Source organism: Cynoglossus semilaevis, chromosome 9, assembly GCF_000523025.1.
Source record: "Cynoglossus semilaevis isolate Cse_v1.0 chromosome 9, Cse_v1.0, whole genome shotgun sequence".
Classification (NCBI taxonomy): Eukaryota; Metazoa; Chordata; class Actinopteri; order Pleuronectiformes; family Cynoglossidae; genus Cynoglossus; species Cynoglossus semilaevis.
In genome coordinates, this window is record NC_024315.1 from 4588349 (window position 1) to 4604405 (window position 16057).

Sequence of the window (16057 nt, forward strand, 5' to 3'; positions counted from 1 at the left end):
TCCAACTCTGTTTTCTTTGATATCCTCATCGTTCCACTAACGGCTGTTCTTCCAGGACAGTATAAATACCAGTGCAGCAGAAAATAAAAATGTGTTCAAAGTGTTCACTTTCTGTTGCTCTCCACTAACACAGAATCAGCAGAACTAACGTCCTCCCAGACGCTGCATATTTTAACAGATGTGAAGCAGCAATTTACAAAGTAGCGTTGGGCCTTCGTTCCCTGTTGATCTCTGCACAGCCGGCTGCCAATTTTAATTTAAGACAAATCCATGACAAAACTCTAGGAGGAAGAAGCAAACAAACAAATCTTAAAACAAAAAAACTCCACTTTAAGGTAATCCACACTCAAGTGTACGCTGAAGTATTTACACTTGATGGGACTAAAATGTTGTGAAAAGTAAAAAGTATCTGTCGTTTTACATCAAAGTTTGAAACCACCAGGCATTCAGAGAGAGGAGGAAGAAGAGGAGGAGGAGGAGGAGGAACTGTCTCAAGGATGAAACTACAACAAATGACCAGAGTCCAGATATACTAGCTAATCCTGTACCTGTGTACTGTGGGGAGGTTCCAGAGGAGGAACGACCTCAGACTCAGACTTCAGGAACGCTGCCAGGTGTCTCCTGTCAGACTGTTGAGAGATTGCAGCTGGTCATTACAGCAGAGAGCTCTGTGCCAGGTAGTCAAAGCCTGGAGTGATCCTTGAGTCACTTCTTAAATCCCTGAGTGTCTGACTGACTGACCTGCAGCAGGGCTGACTCTCTGTACCACACACTTCTAACACGCCCGGTCTCCAGGTGGCGTCCATTATCAGCCGGTGTCACGGAGGCGTGTTACTGAAAGACGTGTTTATAAAAAAAGGACCTGAAGTTTTGGATCTTGTTTCTTCATTCCAGGTTCTTTTCCTGAAGAACCCTCCTGTGTCAGAGCAGCGGTTCCCAACGTGGGGGTGCCAGCCCTACAAGGGGACACAGCTACGCTAACTTGTCACAGTATCTCTTCTGTTTGGTTCTTATAGTCCCCCCCCCCTCCCCCACGAGGGTTAAGGTTCATCTAATCTGAACCAAACAAAGCTTTTCATTTTGAACAGCCCATAAAATCAGCCGTTCTCTTCAGGTCCAGACGTGGCCACGACGGTTCTGTCGGTTCTATACGGTGAACAACGAGCTGTTTGGTTTTAATGGATCTTTACGTCGTATTTAAAAGTTTATTGATTTGATTTGAAGGAAGGATGAAACGACTAAACATTAAAGAAGTTCTTTAATGTACTGAAGTGTAGACAGCCGAGGACGGAGCTGGCAGATGTTCCTCCTGCACATGAAGGTTCTGTTGTACGTTGTCGGGTTAACGATCTGCTCACCAACTTTATTAAGTTACTAATTTGAACAGCTGTGTGCACGTTTACTTCAAGGTCAGTGGTGAAAGAACAGTAAGTTGGAGTGATAGTGAGGTTGATGGAAACGTTCACTTCTGTAAAGGCTTTGTTATCAGTATAATCTGGACAGAAGAAACTGAATTTAAAAAAAGTCTCTCTCTGTTGCTAAGCAACCTCACGGTGATGGAGACTCAGGACAGTGACAGAACGTGGCAGAAACACAACTAAAATGTTGTACAAATTTGCCAAGACATTCTGTTTGGACCAGAATCAGCTGACGGTGTGTTTTTGTCAGGCTCACATATATGTACACATGAATATATAGATATACATACATATATTTATGAAATACTACAAACAAAACCAGGGTTTAAATATCAGGTAACACTGTCAATAAAACACTTTACTGCCCATTCTTCAGTTGGACATTTGATTATATATTTTTTTATTTAGCTACATATAATAAATTAACGTTATTTAAGATTACTTTCAAAGAACCACAGCATTAGCTCGAACCCATCTGTCACTCTGACTGCACCACCTTTTCTGCTACATGGACTTCCTCCTTCAACAGCAACACAAATATGTACCTGAACTGACAAAAGTAAAAAAAAAAACATCGAGGAAGCTTTTAAATAAAGATGTTTTTTTTTCTCGTGTCTTCTGCTTCTTTTCTTATCAACAACTTAGGATTTCAATTTTTAACACCAAAACAAAAAGGAGAAAAATATATTTTGGAGGAGCTCAGATGATGTTTGAAACACAGCGTTTAGTTGAGGCAGTGAAGACTTGTCAGAAAGATAAATGGACCTCGGGCGCTGAGTTGGTTTTTTTATACTTCTTTCTCCAAGTACGGCCTGTCAAAATATCAGCTGTAAAATAAGGTTTGTTCTCCAGCAACATTTGGATGAAGTCATCATCCACACAGAACACACCAGCACGTCCACAGACAGACACTCACAGTCCAACCAACCAACCAACCAACCAACCAACCAACCAAGTAACTTCAGATTTCTCTCACTGTTGCCACCTACAGGTCCATTAAGTCCAGTCTAATTAAGTCGTCTGTGGACTCATCATCTGGTTCTCCTGCATCGTGTCCACTGTCCCACTGTCCACTCAGGACATGACACACCCATCTCAACCTCTAACATTTATCTCAACAATGTCCGGTCTGTGCCCTTCGTCTGATTGGTTCAATCCTAATCCTGTTAATCCTAGTTCATACTGATGGACTTGTCCAGACTGTGGACCAAGAACCACCAAGTACTGCTGTCCTGTCCCTCTGTCACACACTCCTCACCCACTTCCACTGCCTCGTTCACACACACACACACACACACTTCGTCCGTGGTTTCTGCCCGACCTTCCCTGATGCACCTGGGCTCGGTACCAGCACCAGAAGGAGCGTGGACGTGACCTTTCAGATCAGTGACTTTAAAGTGTTCCACCTCAGTATTTACGTTTTTACCTTTTCAGTCTTTACTAAATGCCGTGGTAGTGATGCAACAAAGACGAGAGGTTTTCCCTCCGTTGTCAGTTGAGCGGTGCCTCATGACAACATTGTCATTTGTTCAGAGCCTTAATGGACGGATGTGTCACTAATATTGATCCGTCCATTTAATGCAAACAGAATACGACTGCGGAGAGCCGCGGCCTTTTTGTTAAAAATATCTGCGCAGCCGTCAGTCTTCCTTCGCGCTGACCGTGTAAGAGCCCTTCACAGTCATTAAACCATTTGATGAAATGTGATATTTGATACCTGAAGTGACATTTGAGTGCGGCAGCGCGGCGCTGACTCATGAACTCAAACAGCTTCCTGTGCGGCTGCACCAGAGAAACAGAAAACATTGGATTAAGTAGATAAGATTAAGATTAAAGATTGGAGCTCAGTGTGGAAGATGAGGAACCAGACTGTGTTCAGCTGCACAGCAGATGTTGACTGGGATTCTCAGCCTGGTGTTTGTTCGCAGCGGTGAAGTAGACCTTCAAATATTACTCACTTTGTCAGTTTTCTGTCTGAACCACGACGTGAACCTGTAAACACTGGTGCGACGCCGCTTTCACACATCAAATCCACCGCGCCTGTGTGGAGGTGGACCTGGACCTGACGCTGTGTGTGAGAGGACGATATCACAGAGTTTGATCTGGGGGGGGGGACTGGGGGGGGCCTGGGGGGAGACCGGGCATCCCGCACGGTGCCCCCCCCCCCCCCCACCCCCTCCCCTCTCTCACTCTCTCATCTCACTCATAGTTTTGTGTGCAAAGAAAAAACTTTATCCTTACAAGGAGATTTTATCAACTTCCCAAAAACGAAGGAAGTCAAACTGTCGGAGCCTCGAGGCGGTCGGGATGAAACAGGTTCAAGAAGATGAAGATTCACTGAGTGACAGCAGGTGAGGGGGGCAGCTGTTAAATATTAAAGAGCCTCAGCAGAGGAACGGGACAAATGGGCTGCACTGATACGGGACGATCAGAGGTGGGACACACACACACACACAGACACACACACGCGCAGCACCGTGGCAGAGGGAACACGCATGTTTAATTTACAGCCTTCCATTTCAGCATGTTCGTGTTCCTAGGCCACACACCCCGACCCCACCCCCACCATCTACCCCCAACACACCGAGGAAGGAAGAGCAGATGAACAGGGTGAGGTAGAGGCAACTACATTTCTTTTTTTTCCCCAAAGCGCTCCCTCTGTAATGGAAGTACAACGTTCCAAACTAATTTGGTTTCCCTCCAGGGCTCACAAATGCCCTTTTTTCCCATCAATTCCGTGTTCCCTAAACGTCTCTCCGTTCTCACAGCACACAACTTCCCCTGGATTAGTCCTGACTCTCCCGCACTGACATGCATTTACATGACAGGCAAGGATGGAGGAGGTCGGGGGGGGGGGGGGGAAGGGGTTACAATTTTTTTTTCTTTTCGGGGAANNNAGAAAGATTTCTCACGGCTGACGAACGGCGAGCTGCAGGGCGCGGTCGTACGATCATCAGATACTAAACATATGACGTGGATTTAGTCTGAACCGTTTAAGGTGAGCTGAGCATCTGGGAACGCCGTTTGACAGACAGTAACTACTACCAACACTACAGTTACTTCATGTAGATGTAGACCCTGTGGACAGTGTACGCACAGACAGCAGGACCAGAGAGCGGCGCTGCCCCTGCAGGTGATGAGGTGTAACAGCAGGACCAGAGAGCGGCCATGTTCCTCCACGACCACACAGTCCACACACCGGAGTGTTTTCAGATGAGCCACGAACTTTCATTATTAACTCACTTGGTCTCTGTAAGATCTGACCAATCAGAATCTGCATGGCTCTGCCACAGCAGCGCTGCCCCTGCAGGTGATGAGGTGTAACGGCAGGACCGGCTGTGATGAATGACAACAACTTTGAGGGTTAAGTTTTCATCCTGGCAGCTGAATGCTGTGTTCACACCATACATTTCACAACCACCTCACGCCTCCTCCTACTGTACTCTTCACATATACAGTAGATATATATATATTTATAGATTATTTTAGTGGAGCGTTGCCTGCTCTCCTGGTGACTGTCTGCTCTAGTTTTTCTTCACTCTCCGTTTCCTCTGCTCTGGACTCCACGGTGACATTAACAGTGCGATCGTGAGCGAGATGAAAAAAAAAAACAAAGTGGTTTTACACCCGCTCTGGCTGAGAACAGAGAACAATATTGTTTGTTAACCCACAGTAATCAGGCTGAATTGTTACCAGTCCACTGGGATTTGGTCTTCGATCCTGCAGACTGCCTGTACACCACTGACAGCAGGTAGAACAGACACAGTCACAGCCAGCAGGAGAACCAGGCCAGGTTTCTGTTGTCATTAGCATCAGAGATTATCTGGGCTTTAACAGGAGGAATCACAGGCTGCTGTGATACTGTGGCCACTGTCTGTGATCACGGATCCTGATTGGTGCTGGGAGGGTCTACTGACAGACCATTGGTTCACCAGAGGAAAACCACTGGTTAGTGATCGTTACTGCTAGTTCACTCGATCAGGTTAGTGATCATTACTGGTTAGTGATCGTTACGTGATCATTACTGGTTAGTGATGGTTAGTGATCATTACTGGTTAGTGATCATTACTGTTCGAGTCCTGTTTACTGCCCCGCCCCCGACTGAATGATGCACCAACTGAACAAACACTGAGGTTTCACCAAACTAAATCAATGTCCTTAGTTTTGTTGACCACGGTATTTTTAGTAAAGAGATTTAGCTACCATCACACCGACTGTACCGACTGTACTCTCACTGTAAAGACAACTGTAGGTGAGATCCACATACTTCAAACATCACTTCTTATCTCAAACCAAATAAAGATGTAAATATATTAAATTGCAGCTCCTGATGTTCTCGACGTTTGATCAACAACAAAGCAAATAAAAGAACAAAGAGGAAATGAGAAAAAATGTTTCAGTGAGTGGCTTCACTCTGTGGATCAGTCATAACCTCAGCTGCACATGACATTAACATTGATTTAACAAACAAACAAACAGCCCCCGTCCTCCTCCTGCTGGGGGGGGGGCACAGAATGACTTAAAGCTGTGATTGATCTGGGTTTGTTCCAATAAATATTTTAAGGTTTCAAATGTGTGCCCTGAAATAAAAAGCTGTTGGACTGAGGTGGGTTTTAATGGAACTTAAACCTTCAAGGAAAGACATGACATCATTAACCAGATTATTCTTTATGGTACGGATTTCTTTTCCTTCTGAGATGTAGTTTCCTCCAAAATGGAGGTGACATTTTAGCAGCATCTGCATATGTTCACATCTCAACCACAGAGAAAAACAATGTGATCAAATAAACCCAACCACCACCAGGAAAGACCACACTGGTTTATTTATTCATTCAGAACAGCTGGCCAACAAACTGCTGTGTTCAAGGCCCAGCTCTGCAGTACAAACCGGTTCTAGACCGGTTCCAGCTCTGGCTTCAGTGTAAAGACAAGACGCTGATAAATTATTCACTTTCATCTGCTGCATATTCAAATGTAAAAAGTTCTGAGTGTTTGCAGCGTGACTTTGTACAACGAGATTATGTGGATTAAAATAAGGTTGGAGTGGGGGGGCACAGGGGTGGGGGGGCACAGGGGTGGGTACGTTCTTTTTATTACTTTTAATGACAAGTCGAGGCACAATAGAAAATAAATCTGTCGCAGACGTAGAGCTGAGTTCAGACGACGTTCTCCGTGTACGTCTGAAGAGAACGTTCATCCAACCATCGTCACGTCTAATAATCATGTCCAAAACTACTGATGATAAAACCTCAGACACCACAGCAGCTGCAGCGCCGTCCTCGTCCCAAGAGACAAAGAATAAATAACTGTGTTCTTATCAAAGCAAGAAACGAAGACAAACATCTGTAACCACACACTAATCAGCACACGTCACATCAGTCCACAGTGATGTTCTGTTCTGTTCTGTTCTCCGCTTCTATTTTCTGACAGGACTGGACCACAGCACCTACTGTACGCCTTTGAACAACAAAGCAGTAAAGAGTTGGATTTATTCTTGGAAATGTTTCCCTCCAGAGAAGCCAGACCTCTTTAATTATTGGACAGATCCATCTATAAATATGGACTTTGTCTGTTAAAAAGACTCAGCAGATAAAACAGCTGAGGTTGACTCTGCCTCTGAGCCAAGGGATCATTTCAACTCTGCCTCCAACCTACAGCTCTGGCAGCCGTCCAACAGCGGGGACGAGCTCCGACACGCCGCCGTGTCACCGTCTACAGTGAACCTTCACGCAGCCGTTAGACCAGCGATGCATTTGTCAGAGATAACGCTTCGTCCACCGGAGGGCACTCACTCACTCACTCGGTCTATGTAGTTGCACTCCAAAATATACACGGCTGTACTTATAATCTGCAGTATCCTCTGACACTGGCTTATTTTCTGCCTCACTCGCTCTGATTGATGTGCTGCTGAATAGCTATATTTCATGATGAGCGCCTCTCAGTGGCGTAAACAAGAGGCGGCGGCATGTTGTGTGTGCGCGTGTGTAGACGGGTCACGGTCACTCACCTTGTCAGCCATTATCATAGAGGAGCCTCCGTGGACTCCAATAATTGGAAGCTGTGTCTGAACAGACAGGAAGTCCAGGATTTGGGAAATGGCCTCCTGGTCAGTGCCGTCGGCGAACACGATGCCGTGGAGACGAGTGCGCGACAGGAGCTCACACACCTTGGAACAAAAACACCATCAGGGTCAAACGAAGGCCGTGTGTGTGCGTGTGTGTGTGTGTGTCTCACCTGTGTGATCACAGACTTGGGGTCAGTCTGGTTAATCCTCAGCGCCACCACAGAGATGTCCAGGGCGTCGTCGGGGCGTCGGGGTGGCCTCAGCTCCTGATCGGAAACAAAGCGTGTTTGGCCCATGATGACGCCCACGTTGAGCCCCGGAGGCTTCTGGGACGCCACAGGCAGCATGGTATGTAAGAGTAGAAGGAACGTCCAGCCCAGTCCTCCCATCATCCCCTGAACACAGAGAGACGCTGACATTTGAATTTTGAACAGGAAATAACAAGAAGTCCGGAACATTCTCTGAATCCTCTGCACCTTCAGGTTTGTTCATAGTTTATAAACAGGAAGTGGAGTTCTCATCGGACTGTGAGCCAACGTCTGATCTCAGACGTCTCCTTCAGTTCCACGACTGTCCACCAGGATCATCAATCATCAGACTTCAGTATTTTAATAAACGTCTCACATGTAAAAAAAAAATGGCCATAGAGCGAAAAAACGTCTTCAATGAAAAATGTTCTGATCTTTACAGAAGTGCAGAAAGTACTGAGAGTCAGAGTTTAACTTTATTTCTGCTAAAACTTTAATTTAGCCTCATATGAAACTCTCTTCTTCACTCGCACGTCTTTATTTCAGCGTAATCCGTGGCCGTAGGCGGCGTTCGCTGCAAAATGCAAACCACTAATGGATAAAAAATAAAACCCTGAAATAAATGTGATCTGATTTCACCCCCTTCACGGGGGTTGAGGGGAAACATTAAAGTTGGCTGAAGGCAAAGAGTGTCGGCATCAATCATCTGACTGAGATGAAGACAAATGAAACCTCCACCACTCTGGCTGAGACGCAGTCCAACAGAGAAACGTCTCTGACGCTCAGTCAGGTCCGGTCTGTGTTACCTTGTGCTGTAATCTGAGAGACGCAGATGAGTGAAAGAAATGTGCTGTGAAATGCCCTGGGCTGAACGGGAGCTAATGAAACGATGGTGCGAGTGTTGGGTTGAATCTCGGCCAATTTTTACACCACAGTCCAGCAGAGCTGAAAAAACACCTCAGGAGGAAAAACACTGAGAACTGAACTGGGTTTCTGTTCACGTCTTCATCCACTTCATTCAGCGATCCTCTCTCTTCACACTCACAGAAAACTATAATAATAATAATAATAATAATTACATGCTTTCAAGGCAGGCGTGCTAAAGATGTACTCTCTGAATCTCTAAACTCACTGATCCATCATTCAGAGTGTGTGTGTGTGTGTGAGATGTCTGATCCATGTCACCTCACACACAGTGTAATCAGGCCAGTTAGACCCCCCACCCTCACCCTCACCCTCACCCCCCCTCCCTCTGTGACTAGCCTCTAGCTCCAGCAGCATTTAGCATATGTTGCTAAGCCACATAGCTTCACTCCTGTCTCAGGAAATTAACGTCAGCTTCGACCAGTGGGCCAGACCATAACTTTTGGAGAGCTAGCATCTCTAAGGTACGGGCTGGTTTTTGCTGGATGATACAGTAATTAAAAAAAGAGGTTAGTTTAGTTTGACCAGTTACCAGTCCAGGACAGAGAGGTTAGTTAGAATGAGAGTCAGAGTCATTTCTTTATGTAATAAATATGATTTTTTTTGTGGGACTTATCAATGAGAAGCTGTGACTTTAGTATCAAATACTGAGAGCTAAATTTGTCACATGTGAATGTTGGTACCGTCACTGGTTCCATCTGTTCACAGGCAGCAGAGAAAAACAGACGATAAAATAGAAAAGAACATGAAAAATACGTATTTGTTCACGTGAACTAATAATTCAACTGACAAGGGTCACGTGACACGTGATGAGACGAACATCAACCTCTGCTGTTATTCATAAACAACATCACTTTATATTCTACAAGCGTTAGCGTGCTAACTGCTGCCACTAACTGACAGGGTGTTACCCAGTAGAGGGGGAGAGTTTCACTCACGGCCACTTCACTACAGGAAAAGATTTTTAGTCACAAATAAATGTTTTACATAAATGTGGCTGTAGGCAGTGAAACAGTTCTGGGAACAAAACACAACATTTGATGGTAATTAGTTAAAACTCAGACATAAATCATCCTCGTGAGCAGACTAACCTTCACGAGTGGCAGATTCACACCACACTGGTGGACGTAGTGAAAACACTGGACTGAACCTGAGGACATTTCTTTTCATGTTCAACAGTAAAGGCTCATAAATAAAGCGGTGTGTGTTTGGTTTCTTCCCCGTCACCAGTGAAGCAGCTCGGGGCAGAGTCTGGACACGACACCAATTAGCCCCTCCATTAACAGGACATGGGTTTGGATGTCCCAGAATAACTTAATGCAACATTGTTACCATGTGTTTAATCAAAGATCTGTTCAAAACAGACACAGAGAAGCTAACAGCCCAGCCCGACTCCTCTACAAGGAGTTTACATTGATTCTGTCAAATTTCAAATGTATTATCTCTCAGATAATCTGATCATTGATTCTGTCAAATTTCAAATGTATTTCTACGACTGTGAAGTAATTAGCGTTAGCATTTATCCTGGAGCAGCAGCTAATCATCAGTCTGAATACAAACAGCATATAAATGAAAAGAGAAAGAAAAAGAAATCTTCATGTCAAAGTCTGCTGATGCTGAAGAAAAACTGGATGGATTTTAACTTTCCAAACCATTTTTACTTAGATCTTAATTATGATCTTGTTACGTATTCATGAAAGAAATCAGGGTGTCAGTTCACAACTCATTTTCTACACAATCTGGTTCCTTTAGTATTTTAATGCAGTTTAAATATTTAAAAAAGTCCAGAGAGAATTTTAAGACTGGAAAAGTCTTTGGCTTCATGACCAGGACGTGCTCCTCACACATGGTACGGTCAGAAAGACGCTGTCATTTAACAGATGTACCTAGGTCTAATATCAACAACTACAACATTGATGACATCACTGCGGCGTGGTCGACAAACATCAACTGAGCTGAGTTTGATTTGATCTGGTTTTTTCTCTACAGTCAACGTCTGTGGGTGAAAAAAGAAAAAAGGGTGGGGGGGTGAGGGGCATGTGCACTGTGACCCCTGCTCTGAAGGACAGGCCGCAAACTGTCAGATGGAAACTTCACTCACAGAAGGTTCGTCTTCACAGATGTCTAGGCATAAACCTGTGGTCAGACCTCAGTCATCATGAACTGACCCAGACCCACCATAACTATGGAGCAGAGCCTTAACCACTGGTCACCAACCACTGGTCACCAACCACTGGTCACCAACCACTGGTCACCAACCAACCACTGGTCCCAACCACTGGTCACCAACCACTGGTCACCAACCACTGGTCCACCATAACAGTTTCAGTTATTTCTAGGAAGTCCAGCCAAACTCTGAAATAGTTCAGCTTTCTGACACATTTCCTGTTGTTTGCTGGTTTTATCTTTAGAACACTGAAGAACCTTCTTCAACCCCCCCCCCCCCCCGTCATGTTGACTGCTGTAAGAGTTCTAATAATAAAAGAATGTGCAGCAGCCGTCGACATCTCCAGACAAATGGAACTTCAAAGATGTTGTTTTTAGCTGCTGAACAATTACAAAAAAAAAGTCCAGTGTGAGATGGTCTTTGATGTTATTGTCTAGAAAACATGTGTTTCACTGTTTAACATATACAGTTATACTGAGTCAGCACCGAGGAAAACAAAGACGGAATATTAAGACAACAACAACGTTTCCACCTCACAGTTCACAGAACTTCATCAGTGGCTTTGATTTGACTTCATTAACAGAGTGAAGGGCTGTGATCTGGTCACATCACTGGACATCACTGGACATCACTGGACATCACTGGACGTCACTGGACGTCACTGGACGTCACTGGAAAGACCACTACAGCAGTACAGGTTTGATAAAGTATATACCTATATATTATAAATAAAATATACATTCTATTATAATGAAAAGTTTAAAATAATGTAACTCAATTCTAAATGACAATTTTAAACAATTACCTAAAAGGCAAAATTAAATTATTGACATCCAGTCACAGGCCAATTAAAGACCACTACAGCAGTACAGGTTTGATAAAGTATATACCTATATATTATAAATAAAATATACATTCTATTATAATGAAAAGTTTAAAATAATGTAACTCAATTCTAAATGACAACGATTTTAAACAATTACCTAAAAGTCAAAATTAAATTATTGACATCCAGTCACAGGCCAATTAGGACGTGATTTACTGCATGGATTACCATGGTTACCAGTGGACGAACAAAAGTTCAGAACAAACAAGTTCAAAGAGTGACTTCAATCACATTGGTGTTCCTCCAGAGGGCGATAATCACACTATATAATGTGCTGACTGCTGACTTGACAACATTGGCAGATTTAGTGGCGAGCACGCGGCGCCAGACTCGCTTTTTCATTATGTAGCTGCCGGCTTATCAAGAGAATTAGAATATTCTAGCTCTCAACAAGGCAGTGATGGTGGGTGTGTGTGTGTGTGTGTGTGTGTGTGTGTGTGTGAGACAGCAGACAAGGAGGATTTTGTTAAATTAGCATTGATTTCTAATAGATATATTATTACGTTAGCAGGCAGTGATTAGCTACAGTTTGTGGTAATTGTATTCTTTTTCTTAATCTGATTCTAAATCATAAATGTTGCTGGTATTTAATGTTCGTTCTTTCACACTTTCTGACCAGATCGTAAATTTAGGTTTGGTAGAAATACAGTCAGAGTGGCTAACAGTCAGAGTGGCTAACAGTGAGAGTGGCTAACAGTCGGAGTGGCTAAAAGTCAGAGTGGCTAACAGTCGGAGTAGCTAACAGTCGGAGTAGCTAACAGTCGGAGTAGCTAACAGTCAGAGTGGCTAACAGTCAGAGTGGCTAACAGTCGGAGTAGCTAACAGTCGGAGTAGCTAACAGTCAGAGTGGCTAACAGTCGGAGTGGCTAAAAGTCAGAGTGGCTAACAGTCGGAGTAGCTAACAGTCGGAGTAGCTAACAGTCGGAGTAGCTAACAGTCGGAGTAGCTAACAGTCAGAGCTGAGCAGCTGCGTCCAAACAGGAGCAGTTGTTGTTCAAACACATCAACCGTTTGCTGATTGTTTGTGTGAACAACTTTACAAGGTGATCATTTGTCAGTGTTGTGTTTCCAGCTTGTTGTGATTGTCACGGTGCCAAAAATGTTTTAATTGACGCAGCTTTCACAGTGATTTATTAGCTGGGATTCCTGAGCCTGTTGGCAGCACAGACAACAGACAACAGACCTGGAAACAAAATGAGGGAATAACGCCCCTGCTGGTCGATGTGAGGTGAGCACACTAATGACTACCCAAAACAAAATCTACATTTAAAGGTTGACACGAGAACTGAGCTCCAACGCTACGTCAGCGCAGATGTTTACCTGGAGCTACAGGACAGAATCAGACTCCACCCTGGACCAGGCACCGGTCCACGGCACAGGAGCACACATTCACACCCACATTCACACCCACATTCACACCCAGATTCACACCCACATTCACACCCACGGCCACTGTAGAGTGAACTGCTGACCCAATCCATGTTCCTGGAGCCACAAAGCCACTGGGAGAAGATGTCAACTCCATGTAGAAAGACCATCACTTCACACAGCTGGTGATCTGCTCGCTGTAAGGCAAGAGCATTTAACACTCCTCCACCGCGTGACCCATTTAAAGAATGGTTTAAAGGAAAAAACGTGTTTTTTGAACTAAAAATCTTCTCTGTGAAAAAACACTGGTTCTGGTTCTTCAGACTGATTAAAAGTGGATTTAACTCCTAAATCCAAATATTAGCCTCTGCTGAAGATTATTTCTGGGATGTTTAGAGCCCCTGATATTTTTCAGATCTACTTTGAAAGGATTATTTAAATCTTGAAATTTGAAGAGAAAAAAAATATTGAAAGTGGATGAGTCTAATCAGAGACTGTGGAGCAGATAAAACCCCTTTAAAGCCATAATAGACATGCTGCAGGGTGACAGATCAGATTATGCTGAATAACTGAGGGTTTCAGTGTGAGAGCTGCAGTTGGCAGCAGAAACACACACACTCCATGGGTTTAATTCAAATTCCAATCTCAGATGAACATTTTTCTCTATCTCCACAAATACTGGCGCTCGTTTGATTCTCTGACTGTTGTTTCTGTCTCTTGTTTTTCAGTCAGCAGAGCAGAGGGCGGAGCTAAAGGACTCCTGTAGTGATGATGTAATCAGAGCCCAGTGACAGTGCACTGATGACTTAATGGCCCTAATGATTATAAAACTATCAATCAGTGTCTGTGAACATGGAGTCTGTGATTCTGTTGTTAATGGTATTAAAATGAAGAATGAAATGTGGCCAAAACTACGGCATTCAGACCCAGAACAAGGCCTAGGTGGTCGAGTGTAGAACTGATGTCTCACAGCAACAGACCTCAGCTTCCTCAAAGACTGAAACCAAAGATGTGGAGTCAGACAAACACGACCACCAACGTCTCTGATTGGCTCCTTCTCTGAGCTCGTCACGGACTCCTGACTTTGGACCTTTAATAAAACTGGATAAAACCAAGAAGGTAAAAGTGTGCCCTCAACTTCTCAGCTTCGTTCACCACAACACACCACAGAGAAATGATCCTAACGTTTATCTGATTTAGAGCAGCAGCCACGGCCTCTCGTCGTGTTCAAACATGTCAAGAACTCATTTCAGGGTAAATTAACTCGTCTAAACTCCAAATACACCGATTCAAAAACATTTTAAAAAGAATTAGCCAAACGCTGCTTAACATCACTAATGTGGCCGTTCATAAGAGGCTTTGGGGGTTATTATCCACTGCACGAGACTGTGCTATCAGCAGTCAATATACAGGGGACCAGCAGGGGTCAGATGACTGGTTATCATACATCACTCACAGCGTTGCTCTGGTAATTGCTGGGAACAAGAACATGAAAACACTCATTTTCATCGTCTGCAGCCTCATGTGACCTGTGGTTGTCAGAACAAATGTCTCCACTGGGGGTGCAGGACATCCCTCTCCCATTAAAGGGGGGGGGGGGTAAATTAGGGGTTCACTTTTGTCCTGCTGAGAATCAAATGTAATTAAATGTAAGCAGTGATTTTTCACAGGACACGACCATGTGATCCGACCCAGTACAGGAATAGTAGCAGCTCTAATTGACTTTAAAGTCGGCGCTGGCTCAGCAGCTGACGGCCCGGGGCCACGCCTGAGGGTTGACAAGTGCACGTGGTTCCACGCCACGCTCTGAGCAGAACCTCATTACTGAAAACCTCTGCTTTTTTCTTTCTTTCATCAAACAAGCAGTTTGTCACCTTCAATGGACGACAAACACGGGCCAACAACACTGGGCATCACAACCTGGGACAGAAAAACCTGACATACTTAGAGAGCCATAATGAAGGACAAAAAGTTCCAAAAAACCCAACACAAACAGAAGAACAACCAGCAAATTTAAACAAAGTCGTCTTCTGACGCCACGTGACGACATGTTTGTCCACTCTGTGGCGCCAACTGGTTCCCACACGGAATTTGTTTTACCAGCGTAAATCTGAATGATGGAACAAGACTTTCTCAATAAATTTACAAGAGACGACGACATAACCATGAAACCCGGTCGAGGACGTCATAAACTGAGGGCCTTGTGTCATAAAATCAAATAAACTGTAGTATCATAAATACGACAGGATCACGGCCTGAGCTCTGACCGACTGTAACAAATGGACCTTTGAATATTGTTGTGTGTAAACATTTACAATTGTCCCTGAAGTAAAACTAAACACAGAAATCGTTGGTGAGGAGAGGCTAACGGTTTAGTGAACATCAACACTCTGACTGAGCCGCCATCACAGTGATCTCACGAGGGCCGTCGTGTTGAAGGCAGCGCCACATGTTGAGATCAGAACATGTGATGTTGGGGATTAAATGGCTTTACCTGCAGAGAAACAGACGCCGGCAGCTGCTCACACACAATGAGTTCTGAACACAATACCTGCTCCTCCAGCAGTGGGGACGCTCCACTGGGAGCCACCTCCAAACATCAGTCCAACAGTGTGGCACGCCAAAGTCAGGGAGGAGTCATGAATATTTTACATTTTGATCCTGGTTTCAGTTAAAGGACTGACTGCAGTAAACACAAACAGGAAGAACTTTCTGGACCGAGGAAGACAAAAAAAGAGACTTTTTTAATGACTAAATCAGGCCAGAGGTGGGGGGTTTGAAACTGCACAGGTTTCACGTTCATATAACCAACCACAGCCACTCATCCCCCCCCCACCCCCCACTTCACTGCCTTGATGCCCTACAGAGTTGATCTCCTTTTGTGTCTCCCACTATTCAGGAAAATAGGCTACTGCTGAGCACATCATCATTCTCTCTGCCTCTGTCTACACTTCACCACCGCACCACCGCACCACCGCCGGG

General features: G+C 44.4%; 1 protein-coding gene across 1 annotated transcript in view; it reads right to left on the minus strand.

The window, feature by feature from the left end:
- The window catches only part of grin2ab (glutamate receptor, ionotropic, N-methyl D-aspartate 2A, b), a 59233-nt gene that overhangs the window by 39002 nt on the left and 4174 nt on the right, over positions 1–16057 (minus strand). Inside the window, exons 3-4 of the mRNA XM_025058460.1 lie at positions 7653–7877; positions 7426–7584 (exon numbers count right to left, since the gene is read on the minus strand). Of these exons, the coding sequence (XP_024914228.1) occupies positions 7426–7584; positions 7653–7877 (384 nt within the window). The remainder of the gene's footprint in view (positions 1–7425; positions 7585–7652; positions 7878–16057) is intronic.